The following is a 12,033-nucleotide window of genomic DNA, read 5'->3' as shown; positions in this document are numbered from 1 at the left end:
AGGACCTTGCGCTGGATTAGGCTATGGCTTAAGGAAATGTTGTGGCTGGTTTGATCTTCTATCCAAACCACTAAAGCTTTCGCCATATCAGCAATAAAGCTGTTTCACTTTTTTTAATCAGTTGTGTGCTCACTGGAGTAGCACTTTTAATTTCCTTCCAGAACTTTTCCTTTGCATTCACAATTTGGCACAAGAGGCCCAACTTTCAGTCTATCTTGGCTTTTGACAGGCCTTCCTCACTAAGCTTAATGATTTCTAGTTTTTGATTCAAAGTGAGAGATGTGTGACTCTTCCTTTCACTAGAACGCTTAGAAGATTATTAATTGGCCTAATTTCAATATTGTTGTATCTCAGAGAATAGGGAAGCCTGAGGAGAGGGAGAGACATAGGGGAATAACTGCTTGGAGAAGTCAAAACTCACACATTTATCAATTATGTGTCTCCAACTTATATGGGCGTGGTTCACGGCACCCCAAAATATTTACAATAAGAATATCAAAGATCACTGATCACAGATCACCATAACAGACATAGTAATAATGAAAAAATTATCAAAATGTTCCACAGAGACACTAAGTAAGTATGTGCTATTGGAAAGATGACACCAATACAGTTGCTCAAAGCAGGGTTGCCACAAACCCTCAATCTGTAAAAACAAAACAAAAAAAAGCAGTATCTGCAGGGCCAATAAAGCCAAGATATGAGGTACGTCTGTATCTGCCTTCAAACCCCACAGCAAGATACTGGCTCTAGCTCCAAAATACATTCCAAGTCTGACCAGTTCTCAGCAACTCCAGTGCCCTAGCGCAAGTTACCATCATCTCTAGCTTGGTCTTCTACAACAGCTTCCTGATGGGTCTCTCTGTTTCCACTCTTCCCACCCCAGTCCCCAATCCTACTCCCACCCCTACTAAGACATTCGCTACATACTAGTCACAAACGTCTTTTCCAAACATAAATTCAATGTGCTTAAATGCCTCCAACTGGACTCTCATTACTAAATTCCAAATACAAGCCCCTGATGACTCTGTCCCGCCTACCCACTCCTCCTCCCTCATCTCCTAAGATCACCCCCTCATTCAGTTCACTCCAACCACAGCAGCCACATTCATCCCTTAATTATGCCAAATGCAATCTCCCCTCAGAGCTTTTGCCCTGGCACTCCTTGGTCTGCAATGCTAGGCCCCCATATAGTCACATGGCTGGCTGGCTCAGTTTCCTGTCCAAATGCCACATGCTCAGAAATGTCCCCCATGGTCTCATTAGGTAACATCCCCAACTCAGCACCACTACCACTCTCTATCCCATTAACCTATCTTTTTCCTTCAAGAGCACTTCTCACTCTCTGAACTTTTCTATTTATACGAGCACAGTCTCCTTACTCAAATGTAACCACAATGGGAGCTGAAACAGTCACGATTATATTCCCAGCTCTAAGTAGTGTCTGACACATACTACGTGTAGGTGTATTGAACGATAGCCCCTAAAATGATGTGTCCACGTCCTGGAACCTGTGATAAAGGGTCTTTGCCAATACAACAAAGTGAAGGATCTTGAGATGAAATCATCCTAGATCTTGTCATGGCCCTAAATCCAATGAAAAGTGTCTTTATAAAAGAATGAGAGGGAAAGACGCACAAGAAGGAGGAGGAGAAGGCAGCCATGTGAAGACAGAGGCAGAGACTGGAGTGATGCAGCCACAAGCCAAGGAATGAATGCAGCCACCAGAAGCTCAAAGAGGCAAGAAAGGATTCTCCCCTAGAGCCTTCAGGCGAAGCATGGCCCTGCTCATGCCTTGATTTCAGACTTCAGGCCTTTAGTACTGCGGGAGAATGAATTTGTTGTTTTAAGCCACCAGGTCCATGGTCATTTGTACAGCAGCTCTAGGAAACCAAAGGTTTCTTGAATAAATAATACCAAAGAGAGGGCAAGCACGGTGGCTCACATCTGTAATCCCAGCACTTTGGGAGGCCGAGGCAGGCGGATCAATTGAGGTCAAGAGTTCGAGACCAGCCAGGCCAACATGGTGAAACCCCGTCTCTACTAAAAATATAAAAATTAGCTGGGCATGGTGGCACATGCCTGTAATCCCAGCTACTCAGGAGGCTGAGGCAGGAGAACCACTTGAACCCCGGAGGCAGAGGTTGCCGTGAGCGGAGATCACACCACTGAACTCCAGCCTGGACAACATGAGACTCTATCTCAAAAACAAACAAACAATACCAAAGAGAGTATGCCACATGGATGCTGTATTAGGTTTTGTGAATGAAATCACAAAACTGTATCTTCCAACATTCTTTAAATTCACTTTTATTTTGATCTTATTAGGTTGATCCCATCAGTTTGTGGGGTTTTTTCTAACGAAAATGTCAATAGGCATTTAAAATAAAGAAACTAATTTTTGAAAGTTATGCAATATGCTTATCTTTCAAAAAATATAATTTTGCTTCAACTATTTAAGAGCGTTGTCAAAAGCAGTATTTTTTGTATATAACACTTTACCATGCTACTAAAATTATTCTCATTAAAGATCAAAGATCTTTTCAAATTCTTTCACAAATCTTTTTTTTTTTTTTTTTTTTTTTGAGACAGATTTTCGCTCTTGTTGCCCAGGCTGGAGAGCAGTGGTGCAATCTCGGCTCACTGCAACCTCCACCTCCTGGGTTCAAGTGATTCTCCTGCCTCAGCCTCCCAAGTAGCTGAGATTACAGGCATGCGCCACCATGCCCGGCTAATTTTGTATTTTTAGTAGAGACGGGACTTCTCCATGTTGGTCAGGCTGGTCTTGAACTCCTGACCTCAGGTGATCTGCCTGCCTTGGCCTCCCAAAGTGCTGGGATTACAGGCATGAGCCATCGTGCCCAGACTTTTTTTTGAGACAGGGTCTTGCTGTATCACCCAGGCTGTAGTACATTGGTGTGATCACAGCTCACTGCAGCCTTGACCTCCTGGGCTCAAGTGATCCTCCCTCCTCAGCCTCCCAAGTACCTAGAACCACAGGCACGTGCCACCACACCCAGCTAATTTTTATTTTATTTTATTTTATTTTGTAGAGATAGCCGGGGATGGGGGTGGTATCACTATGTTGCCTAGGCTGGTCTCAAACTCCTGAGCTCAAGAAATCCTCCCACTTTGGCCTCCCAAAGGGTTGGGATTGCAGGCGTGAGCTACCACACCTGGCCTCATCAATCTTTTATTCCTTAGCCTCTCTGCACCTGGGACATAGTTAGGGAATATGTTTTAATTTCTTTTTCTCTCCTCTGTACGTGCCATAGTACCTGGAACTTAGAAAATGCTCCACAAACACTTTCTGAGTAAAGAGCTAGATTTCTAGACAAATGAATGAATGAATGAATGCTAACTACTTCTTGAAATTTCTTTCCTAGGTTTGGTAACACTACACTACATTGGCTCCTCTCAAACCATACCTCTAACTCCTCTTGTCTCTTCTTCCTTCTTCCAAATCCTAATTTAGGGTTATAAGACGAAGCATTTATTCAATTAAATATTAACTGACTCACTATATCCTTCAGGGCTCACAGTTCTAACTCTAACTCTAGCCTCGTATCCCTGGCCCAAAAGCCAGCCACTGATACCCAGCACCTCAGCATGGCTCCTGCGGGCATCTAACTCCAGATACCTACAATGAAACACTATGTTTCCAGCCCCACCGAAAAAGTGTTTCTTCCCAAATTCCTTTTTCATCCTTGTTCTCCCACCTACATTTTTTAAAGTTTGGAATCATTTAAACAAATCCTTTTCCCTCACTCTTCATCAAAAATGTCACATCTTTTCCTCTTAGAAAAGGACTAGAGCAGTTTTTACCTCTGTTCTGAACCTCTCAGGAACAGAATAAAATCCAAATGGTAGATGTATAAATATATAAATGTCTATAAACATTTTTTTACACCAGAAACTAGTTTCTGTAATAATCTCAGAAATTTCTTTTCCCAAATGATTTGTCAGAAATTTATCAGCATGTTGGAAAGATTAACCTCCAGGCAATTCTAAAGCATTCATATAAGCCTAAACATTCTTTTCCATATTTACTGATTACAAAAGAAAATAATGGATGTCAAGTAACATAGGGCTTAAACATTCAAATTTCATGAATGCATCACACAATGAGACCATGATTCAAATGAGACAATTTGTAATTAGAAAAGCAAGCTGAGGTGGGTGGATTGCTTGAGTTCAGGAGTTTGAGACCAGCCTGGGCAACATAGCAAAACCCCATCTCTACAAAAAATAAAAATTAAAATTAAAAAATAGCCAGGTGTGGTCGTACGTGCCTGTGGTCCCACCTACTTGGGAGGCTGAGATGGGAGGATGGCTTGAGCCCAGGAGGCAGAGGCTGCAGTAGGCCAAGATCATGCCACTGCACTCCAGCCTGGTCAACAGAGCCAGACCCCATCTCAAAAAAAAAAAAGGAAGAAAGAAAAGAAAGCCTTCAGAATCATATTATCTAAGGTTCAAATTCTACTTCAGCCAATTGTGCTTTTAAGCAACTACTTAACTGCCCTGAGCTTTGTTTCCTCTACTGTAAAATTGGGATTTTTTACCTAGTTGTTATAAGGATAAAAGATACATGAAAAATCACACCGTTGGGCTCGGTGGCTCATGCCTGTAATTCCAAGCACTTTGGGAGGCCAAGGCAGTGGATCAAGAGGTCAGAAGATCGAGGTGGCCAACATGGTGAAACCCCATCTCTACTAAAATACAAAAAAAAATTAGCCGGTGGTGGTGGCGTGCGCCTGTAGTCCCAGCCACTTGGGAGGCTGAGGCAAGGGAATCACTTGAACCCAGGAGGTGGAGGTTACAGTGAGCTGAGATCGCGCCACTGCACTCCAGCCTGGCAACAGAGCGAGACCCCATCTCAAAAAAAAGAAAAGCAAAGAAAAATCATGCAAGGCATATAAGAGTTCAATAATAACTATAGCAATTACCATAAAACCAACATCCTAGAGCCACTGAAAACATTTACGCAGAAGAAAAAACTAGGCATTAAAACAGAATGTGCTTAAAAAGCTGATACACAAAACAAATAAGACTAAAAGGTGAACTCTACATATACCCTAAAAATAAATAAACACTGTTGACTGGCTAAAAGAATGGTCAGAATTCTCTAGACTAGACCCTAGAGTTAGCTGGCTGCTTTTCAACCAACCAAAAGGTTTGCAGAGGTGGAGGGAGGGATGGGAGGGGTTAAAATCTTCAAAAGATTCAGCTTCAAACAGACTCAGTAGAGCATATTTCAAGTTCATAGAAGAGAAGCGCAGAGAGAAGCTAAGCAGCAGCTCAAGTTCCCCCAGAGTGATAGTGAACTTCAGAGATGCTTCCCACCCCAAGGAGGAATTCTTTACCGGCACAAACATAATGCTACTCTATTGTTACACATTCAGCACCTATTGTGTCAAACATTGTACTAAGAACACAGAAATAGACAAGATGCAGTCTCTGCCAACACATTAAAAGGAAAAAACCAGGTAAGAATCATCAAAGCTTATGTATTACACAGTAAGTGTATAACAAGTGTACAACAGTAAGTACAGTAACAGCCTTCCTCTCAGCCTCTCCAATCTAAAATGTCAGTGTCATCCCTCCCACCTCCAACATCAATGTCTTCCCACTGCTCTAAGACAAACACCAAACCTCATAATGTGATCTATAGGAGCCAGCATGGTCTGACTCCTGCCAGCTTCCCCAACACCATCTACTCTCTGCATCTGAGCCTCTGTAGGCTTTTTTCAGTTCTTCTAACCTGTCATTCCCTCTGGCCACAGGACCTTTGCATACACTGCTCTCTCACCTATAACATTCATCTCCTCTGTTTGTTAGAGAAGGTCACTTCATCCTTCAAAACTTGTCTCAATTTTCAGTTCCAAAGGAAAACACTCCCTTACCGTAGGTAGTATAGTATGATTAAGAGCACAGGTTCTGGAGTTCTAAATCCTGTTTGCCACTTATTGGCACTATAGCTTCGAGCAAGTCACATTAACACTCAGTGCCTCACTTTCATCTTCTGGAAATGGGGGACATACGACTGTTGTGAGATTGAATAAATTAGTTCAAGCAAAGCAACAGAACAGTATCTAGGACACAGAATTCAAAATCTTGGCTTGGTCAAATCCCTCTATTTTATTTTCTTATAGCACCCGGGCATCTCCCCTAATACCATTTTACACTTGTTACAGTCTCCCTACTAGACTAAAATTTCTAAGAAAGCAGAAACCATATTCATTCCCCAGAAGTGGAAGACAGGAGATATTCAGTAAATATTTGTTGAAAAAAATAGCTACAAGGACGAAGCTGACGCCCAAGGAAGAGACTTGTCCAATATACAAAGCCTCATGCGCCTGACCCCAAAGCCCACACTTTCCACCATACTAAGTTGCCTCCTATGTAAATGCATAAGTCTTACAGTTGCAATTGAAGTGGCCAACACAGCTGAACAGAATGATAAAGATTAAAGAACACTAAACTGTACGGGAACACAGAAAACAGTGAAAGTCCGCACGCCGAATTGGACACAAAACAAACATAGGTGCCACTCACTTCCATGTCGATAAGCTCCAGCTCTCATACTGCCCACCTGGGGCTCGGTTCCCTCCTCTTTAAAGAGTAGGATGGGGCAGGTCGTCTCTAAAGTGTCTTCAACGTCTAAAATTCAATGACTATAAATCAAGTTATGTGGCAATGTTTTAATAATTATTTTTTAAAAGGAAGTTTAACAAGCACACTGAACCAGCTGACAGATGGTTTTCAGGGGACCTTCATTTTAAAGAATGTGTTCAAGTGCCTCAACAAACCTTATAAAGTAGGTTAGGTGGTCTGTGCCCCAGAATTAACGACAGACTCGACATTGACTGGAGACAGAGCTCAGAAGCACACACAAGCACTCCAACCTGTTTGTCAATCTGCCATCATGACAGCCTAGGTATACAGAACAGTCATGAAATGTGTTTAGAACAGTGCCAAAATCAGGCTCACCACTATACCGAAAAGGAAAGTAAGTTCACGGGATGCATTTGGTACACAGTAGACTGGGGTGTCATACAATTAAAACAGGCTTTCAAATGAAACGTAAAATCTATTGGCAGTCCTGACATGGTATAATACTTTAAAAGATAAGACAAACTCACAACCCTAACACTACTTAAGCAACAGTTCACAGTGTCCCTTCAAAAATGCTGGAAAGAGGCAACAGAACACGGAAACTATAAGGACACCTAAAAAGACACCCTGGAAAGCTTAAGACAAAGCCAATGCCGCGGGGCCCTGGAAGCAGACCTCGGGCAATATGCCTGCCCAAAGCCATCAGCCGCCTCGGAGGGCGTGCGGGCACCCAACTGCCTCTGCCCTAGGCCTCTCTGCTCCGCAGGATCCCCGCGAGGATCAGCTGCAACGAGGGATGCCTCCTGAGCCCGCTGCCACGCGAACTCCGGGAGGGAGGAGAGCAAGCGGTGTAGCTGAGGCGGAACCGGGGCGCGGGGGCAGCCGGACCCAGCCAGCGCTCTCCCGGCGCCAGCCGCCCAGAGGCGGCACGGCTAGAAGCCCAGTGAAGCCCGGACCCGCGAGGCCCCGTTGCTCCTCACCTTCAGGGTCCGCAGCGCCGCGCTCAGCATCAGCTGCTGCGGCGGCCACCGCCCACGCCGTCCGGCAGCGACCAGCGGTGCTGTCCCGACCCAGAACCCCGCCATTGTTGTCTCCGCAGACCGCCCCTCTGCTGACCTCTCACACAGCCGGAGGGGGTGGAGAAGGGGAGCGCAGGAGCTCCGGCAAATCACGAGCCAGAAACCCGATGCCCCGCCCCCTAACTTGCGTAAAGGGGAGGGTGAGTGGTCGGCCAGATCCGCCGGATCCGGGATCCGGGAGTCGCGCTAGGACCTGGAGGGCTAGTCGGCGGGCTGCGCGTCCGGCCGCTAGCGGAGCTGGAGGCCACCGGCCAGAGCCGACCCCAGGAGTGAGAGAGACAGGGGCGCGCGTGAGTTCCGGCGGCCTGCACCGGGCAAACCCGTACCTTCCCAGCATAGGCTCAGCAACCCACGTGCATCCAGGCCGGTTAATGTCATTGAGTCACTTCCGCGCCTTGGCCACCCTGGAGTCCCGAGAATCCGAAGTTCCAGACAAATGCCCAAACTACATTCCTACATGTTCGAAAGCGTAAATTGCAAAGCACAAATCCAGGTAAGGTTTTTAACGACTATAATAACACATAAAAAGTTCTAGGACTGGAAATCAGAGATCCGAGCTCAAGTCCTACCTCTGCCACTTAATATGTGTGTGTGAAAGAAATTAGCCACAACTAGAGTCAGTCTTTGTTGCTCGCAAGCAGAAACCCTTGTTAGTACAACTACTGGCCAGGCGCAGTGGCTCACGCCTGTAATCCCAGCACTCTGGGAGGCCGAGGCGGGAGGATAACCTGAGGTCAGGAGTTGGAGACCAGCCTGGACAACATGCCGAAACCCCGTCTCTACTAAAAAATACAAAAATTAGCTGGGCGTGGTGGCGCACTCCTGTAATCCCAGTTACTCGGGAGGAGGCTGAGGCAGGAGAATTGCTTGAACCCTGGAGGTGGAGGTTGCAGTGAGCCGGATCATGCCACTACACTCCAGCCTGGGTGACAGAGCAAACTCCGTTTCGAAAAATAAAATAAAAATTAGTGCAACTATTAAGGGCCGGGCCGTGTGCTAGAGCCTCAGATTCCCTCTTACTTGAGAGTTTACAAGAACCTTAATGGAGTATATATTATTTCCATTTGGAGAAACTGAAACTGTAGCAGGGTAAAGTCAATCAGCGAGTAAAAGGTCAAACTAGGGTTTGAACCCAAATCTGGCTGCCTTGAGGGACTGGGCTCATGTTTTGCTATATTATGGAAATTTTAAAATATATACAAAAGAGATAAAATTGCACTATGATCACCCAGATACCCATTACACCGCGTCAACGAATCAACATTTTGTCCATCTTGTTTCATCTATTCCCCTTTTTATTTTGTGCAGGAATATTTTAAAGCAAATCTAAGACATCAGACCACCTCATCTATAAACACATCAGTATTGGGGGTTCTCCTCTTAACTACTTTGCATCTCCTGCAGAGTCACCTTGAGAGAGTTACAAAGCTAGGAATGGCCTAGAGTACACTACAGCATGGTAAATGCCCAAAGAGAGAGAAATAAAATGGGGATATCAGAAAGGTGACATTTAATGGAATTTTAGAATGTAAGTAGGGACTTTTGTGACAAAATGAAAAGGATTATCAATTTTACAGGACTTCTCACTTATGTACCTCAGTCTTCATTCATTTTCTACCTGGGAAACTTGCTTTTCTTTTTTCTTTTGTTTTTTGTCTTTTCCCCATGTTTTACCCTTTGGATTAGTTTTCCTTAGGCCCTATTTGTTTTTCTTATAGGAGTTCTTTTTATGAAAGTCACTTGTAGCAGAAACTGCTTCTTACGCTATCCATTCTCCATGCATTACTTTAGTAAGAGTGCCCCTGAGATCTAGCTGGGTACATGGCCACCCAGCGAAAGGCTGCAATAGCTAGCCTCCCTTACAACGAGGTGTAGCGCCATGACTAAGGTCTGGAATGTAAGGACTGTGCCCTCCATGCCCTCTTCTTTCTTACCTAAATAAAGATCTACATTTCCCAACTCCCACTGCAGCAAGGGTGCTTACCAAGATTTGGTTACTAAGTTTTGGCCAATGGGACATAAGCACAAGTGACATAGACAACTTTTGGGTTATACCTTTAAAGGGAAAGGCTTGCTTTCCACTTGCCCTTCTCCTCTTTCCAGTTTGCCAGAATGTGGACACTACAGTGGAGGTAAAGTTGTCATCTCAGATGATAAGAAGGAAGTTAGGTGATCGGGGAGACAAAACAATATACCAGGAGCCTTTAGTGCCTGATTCTGTGGAGCCGCCACGTCAACCCTGGAACGCTTTGTTCAGATTTTTATGCAAGCAAGAAAAATACTGTATCTTGTTTAAGTTATTGCATTGTGTTTTTTTGTTTTGCCTTTATTACAGCAGCTACATGTGTGTCCTTACTGATAGAGGACTAATATTTATCTTTGCCTTTTCCATTTAAAGTTGTAGATTGTGGCCGGGAGCAGTGGCTGACGCCTGTAATCCCAGCACTTTGGGAGGCCGAGGCGGACGGATCACGAGGTCAGCACTTCGAGACCAGCATGGCCAACATGGTGAAGCCCCATCTCTACTAAAAATACAAACATTAGCCAGGCATGGTGGCAGGCCCCTGTAATCCCAGCTACTCGGTAGGCTGAGGCAGGAGAATCACTTGAACCCGGGAGGCAGAGGTTTCAGTGAGCTGAGACTGCACCATTGCACTCCAGCCTGGGCGACAGACCAAGACTCCATCTCAAAAAAAAAAAAAAAAAAAAAAGTTATAGATCGTAAGGAAAATACCCCCAAGGAAGTTGAGGACACAGCAGAGTTGGACTGTCTCCAAACCTGTTCATTCTTCTGAGTGCACTGCTCGGAGCATCCTATTGGGCAGCATATCCTGGCCTCCTTTCCAGTTCGATGTGGTAATATACCTGATTTCTGGCCAATAAAATATGAGAGGACATGAAATTCAACAGCCCCTGGGCTTGGCTTATAAAACCTTCCATGCAATCCTCCAAACCTTTTCACCTCTCAGCTGCTGAGACTTTTCTAGGCACTACACAGAAGCAGCCTGGGTCTCCAGTAGCAAAGGAGAGCAGATCCTTCTCACTATCCTGCACCGAACTGTGACATGAGCAAAAAATAAAGTTTTTATTTTCTTACACCATTGAGACTTGAGGATTGCTAGAGCAGTTAGTCTTCCCAGCCTAATACAGTATTAGTAGAGGACAATTAGGCCAGACACAGTAGCTTATGCCTATAATCACAGCAGTTTATAAGGCCGAGGTGGGCAGATCACCTGATGTCAGGAGTTTGAGACCAGCCTGGCCGACATGGTGAAACCCCAGCTCTACAAAAAATACAAAAATTAGCCAAACATGGTGGCACGTGCCTGTGATCCCAGCTACTCAGGAAGCTGAGGCAGGAAAATCTTCAAGCCAGGAGGCGGAGGTTGCAGTGAACCAAGATTGTACCAGTGCACTCCAGCCTGGGCGACAGAGTGAGACTCTGTCTCAAAAATAAATAAATAAACAACAAAAAACCTTTTTCAGAATAAAAACATACATTAACAATATAAGGAATGGCCGGGCACGGTGGCTTACACCTCTCACCCCAGCACTTTGAGAGGCCCAGGTGAGCAGATCACCTTAGGGCAGGAGTTTGAGACCAGCCTGGCCAACATGGGGAAACCCTGTCTCTACTAAAAATACAAAAATTAGTCCGGGCGCAGTGGCTCACGCCTGTAATCCCAGCACTTTGGGAGGCCGAGATGGGCAGATCACGAGGTCAGGAGATCGAGGCCATCCTGGCTAACACGGTGAAACCCCATCTCTACTAAAAATACAAAAAAATTAGCCAGGCATGATGGCGGGCACCTGTAATCCCAGCTACTCGGGAGGCTGAGGCAGGAGAATGGCGTGAACCCGGGAGGCGGAGCTTGCAGTGAGCCGAGATCGCGCTGCTGCACCCCAGCCTGGGCAACTGAGGGAGACTCTGTCTCAAAAAAAAAAAAAAAAAATGGTAAAGTAGAGGTTCTTCTTCAAAGACTTTCCTCCCCATCTAATTAGGAATAAATAGTAACTTCTCTTAGAAGCAAAATTTATTCAAAGACCTGTGCTAACATTCTTAAATATCTGCTAGCTTTAATAAATCAATGTACTTTATGTTCCTAGCTCCCACAATTTAGCATAAATATTTGCCCTGGCATGCTTATACTAGTCCAAGCAAGCATTAGGTCATAGCCTGTTCCTCTTCCTTATTTGAAGATATTTCAGCGGTGGGCTGAAGGGCTCCTCAAGTGCCGCCAAAGTGGGAGCCCAGGCAGAGGAGGTGCTGAGAGCGAGCGAGGGCTGTGAGGACTGCCAGCACGCTGTCACCTCTCAATCCCCCCTCTAAATAGGACAC

At 45.0% G+C, this 12,033-nt stretch overlaps 1 protein-coding gene and 1 long non-coding RNA gene across 4 annotated transcripts in view; one reads left to right on the top strand and one right to left on the bottom strand.

The window, feature by feature from the left end:
• The window catches only part of PCCA (propionyl-CoA carboxylase subunit alpha), a 446,563-nt gene extending 438,537 nt beyond the window's left edge, over positions 1-8,026 (bottom strand). For 2 of the 3 annotated variants that reach the window (XM_063792625.1, XM_063792626.1), the window contains exon 1: positions 7,596-7,755. In XM_063792625.1, the coding sequence (XP_063648695.1) occupies positions 7,596-7,700 (105 nt within the window). In that variant the 5' untranslated portion in view covers positions 7,701-7,755. Of the gene's footprint in view, positions 1-7,595 lie in introns of all 3 variants that reach the window. The other variant, XM_001149000.7, reaches the window with a different exon arrangement.
• On the top strand, positions 7,841-10,792 carry LOC107967971 (uncharacterized). The gene is made up of 2 exons (XR_001708840.3): positions 7,841-8,187; positions 10,093-10,792. It is a non-coding gene; the product is annotated as an uncharacterized LOC107967971 (long non-coding RNA).
• The last annotated feature ends 1,241 nt before the right edge of the window (positions 10,793-12,033 follow it).

Source organism: Pan troglodytes, chromosome 14, assembly GCF_028858775.2.
Source record: "Pan troglodytes isolate AG18354 chromosome 14, NHGRI_mPanTro3-v2.0_pri, whole genome shotgun sequence".
Taxonomy (NCBI): domain Eukaryota; kingdom Metazoa; phylum Chordata; class Mammalia; order Primates; family Hominidae; genus Pan; species Pan troglodytes.
The sequence above is the reverse complement of the archived record's forward strand: the minus strand, read 5'-3'. Positions and strand labels throughout refer to the sequence as shown.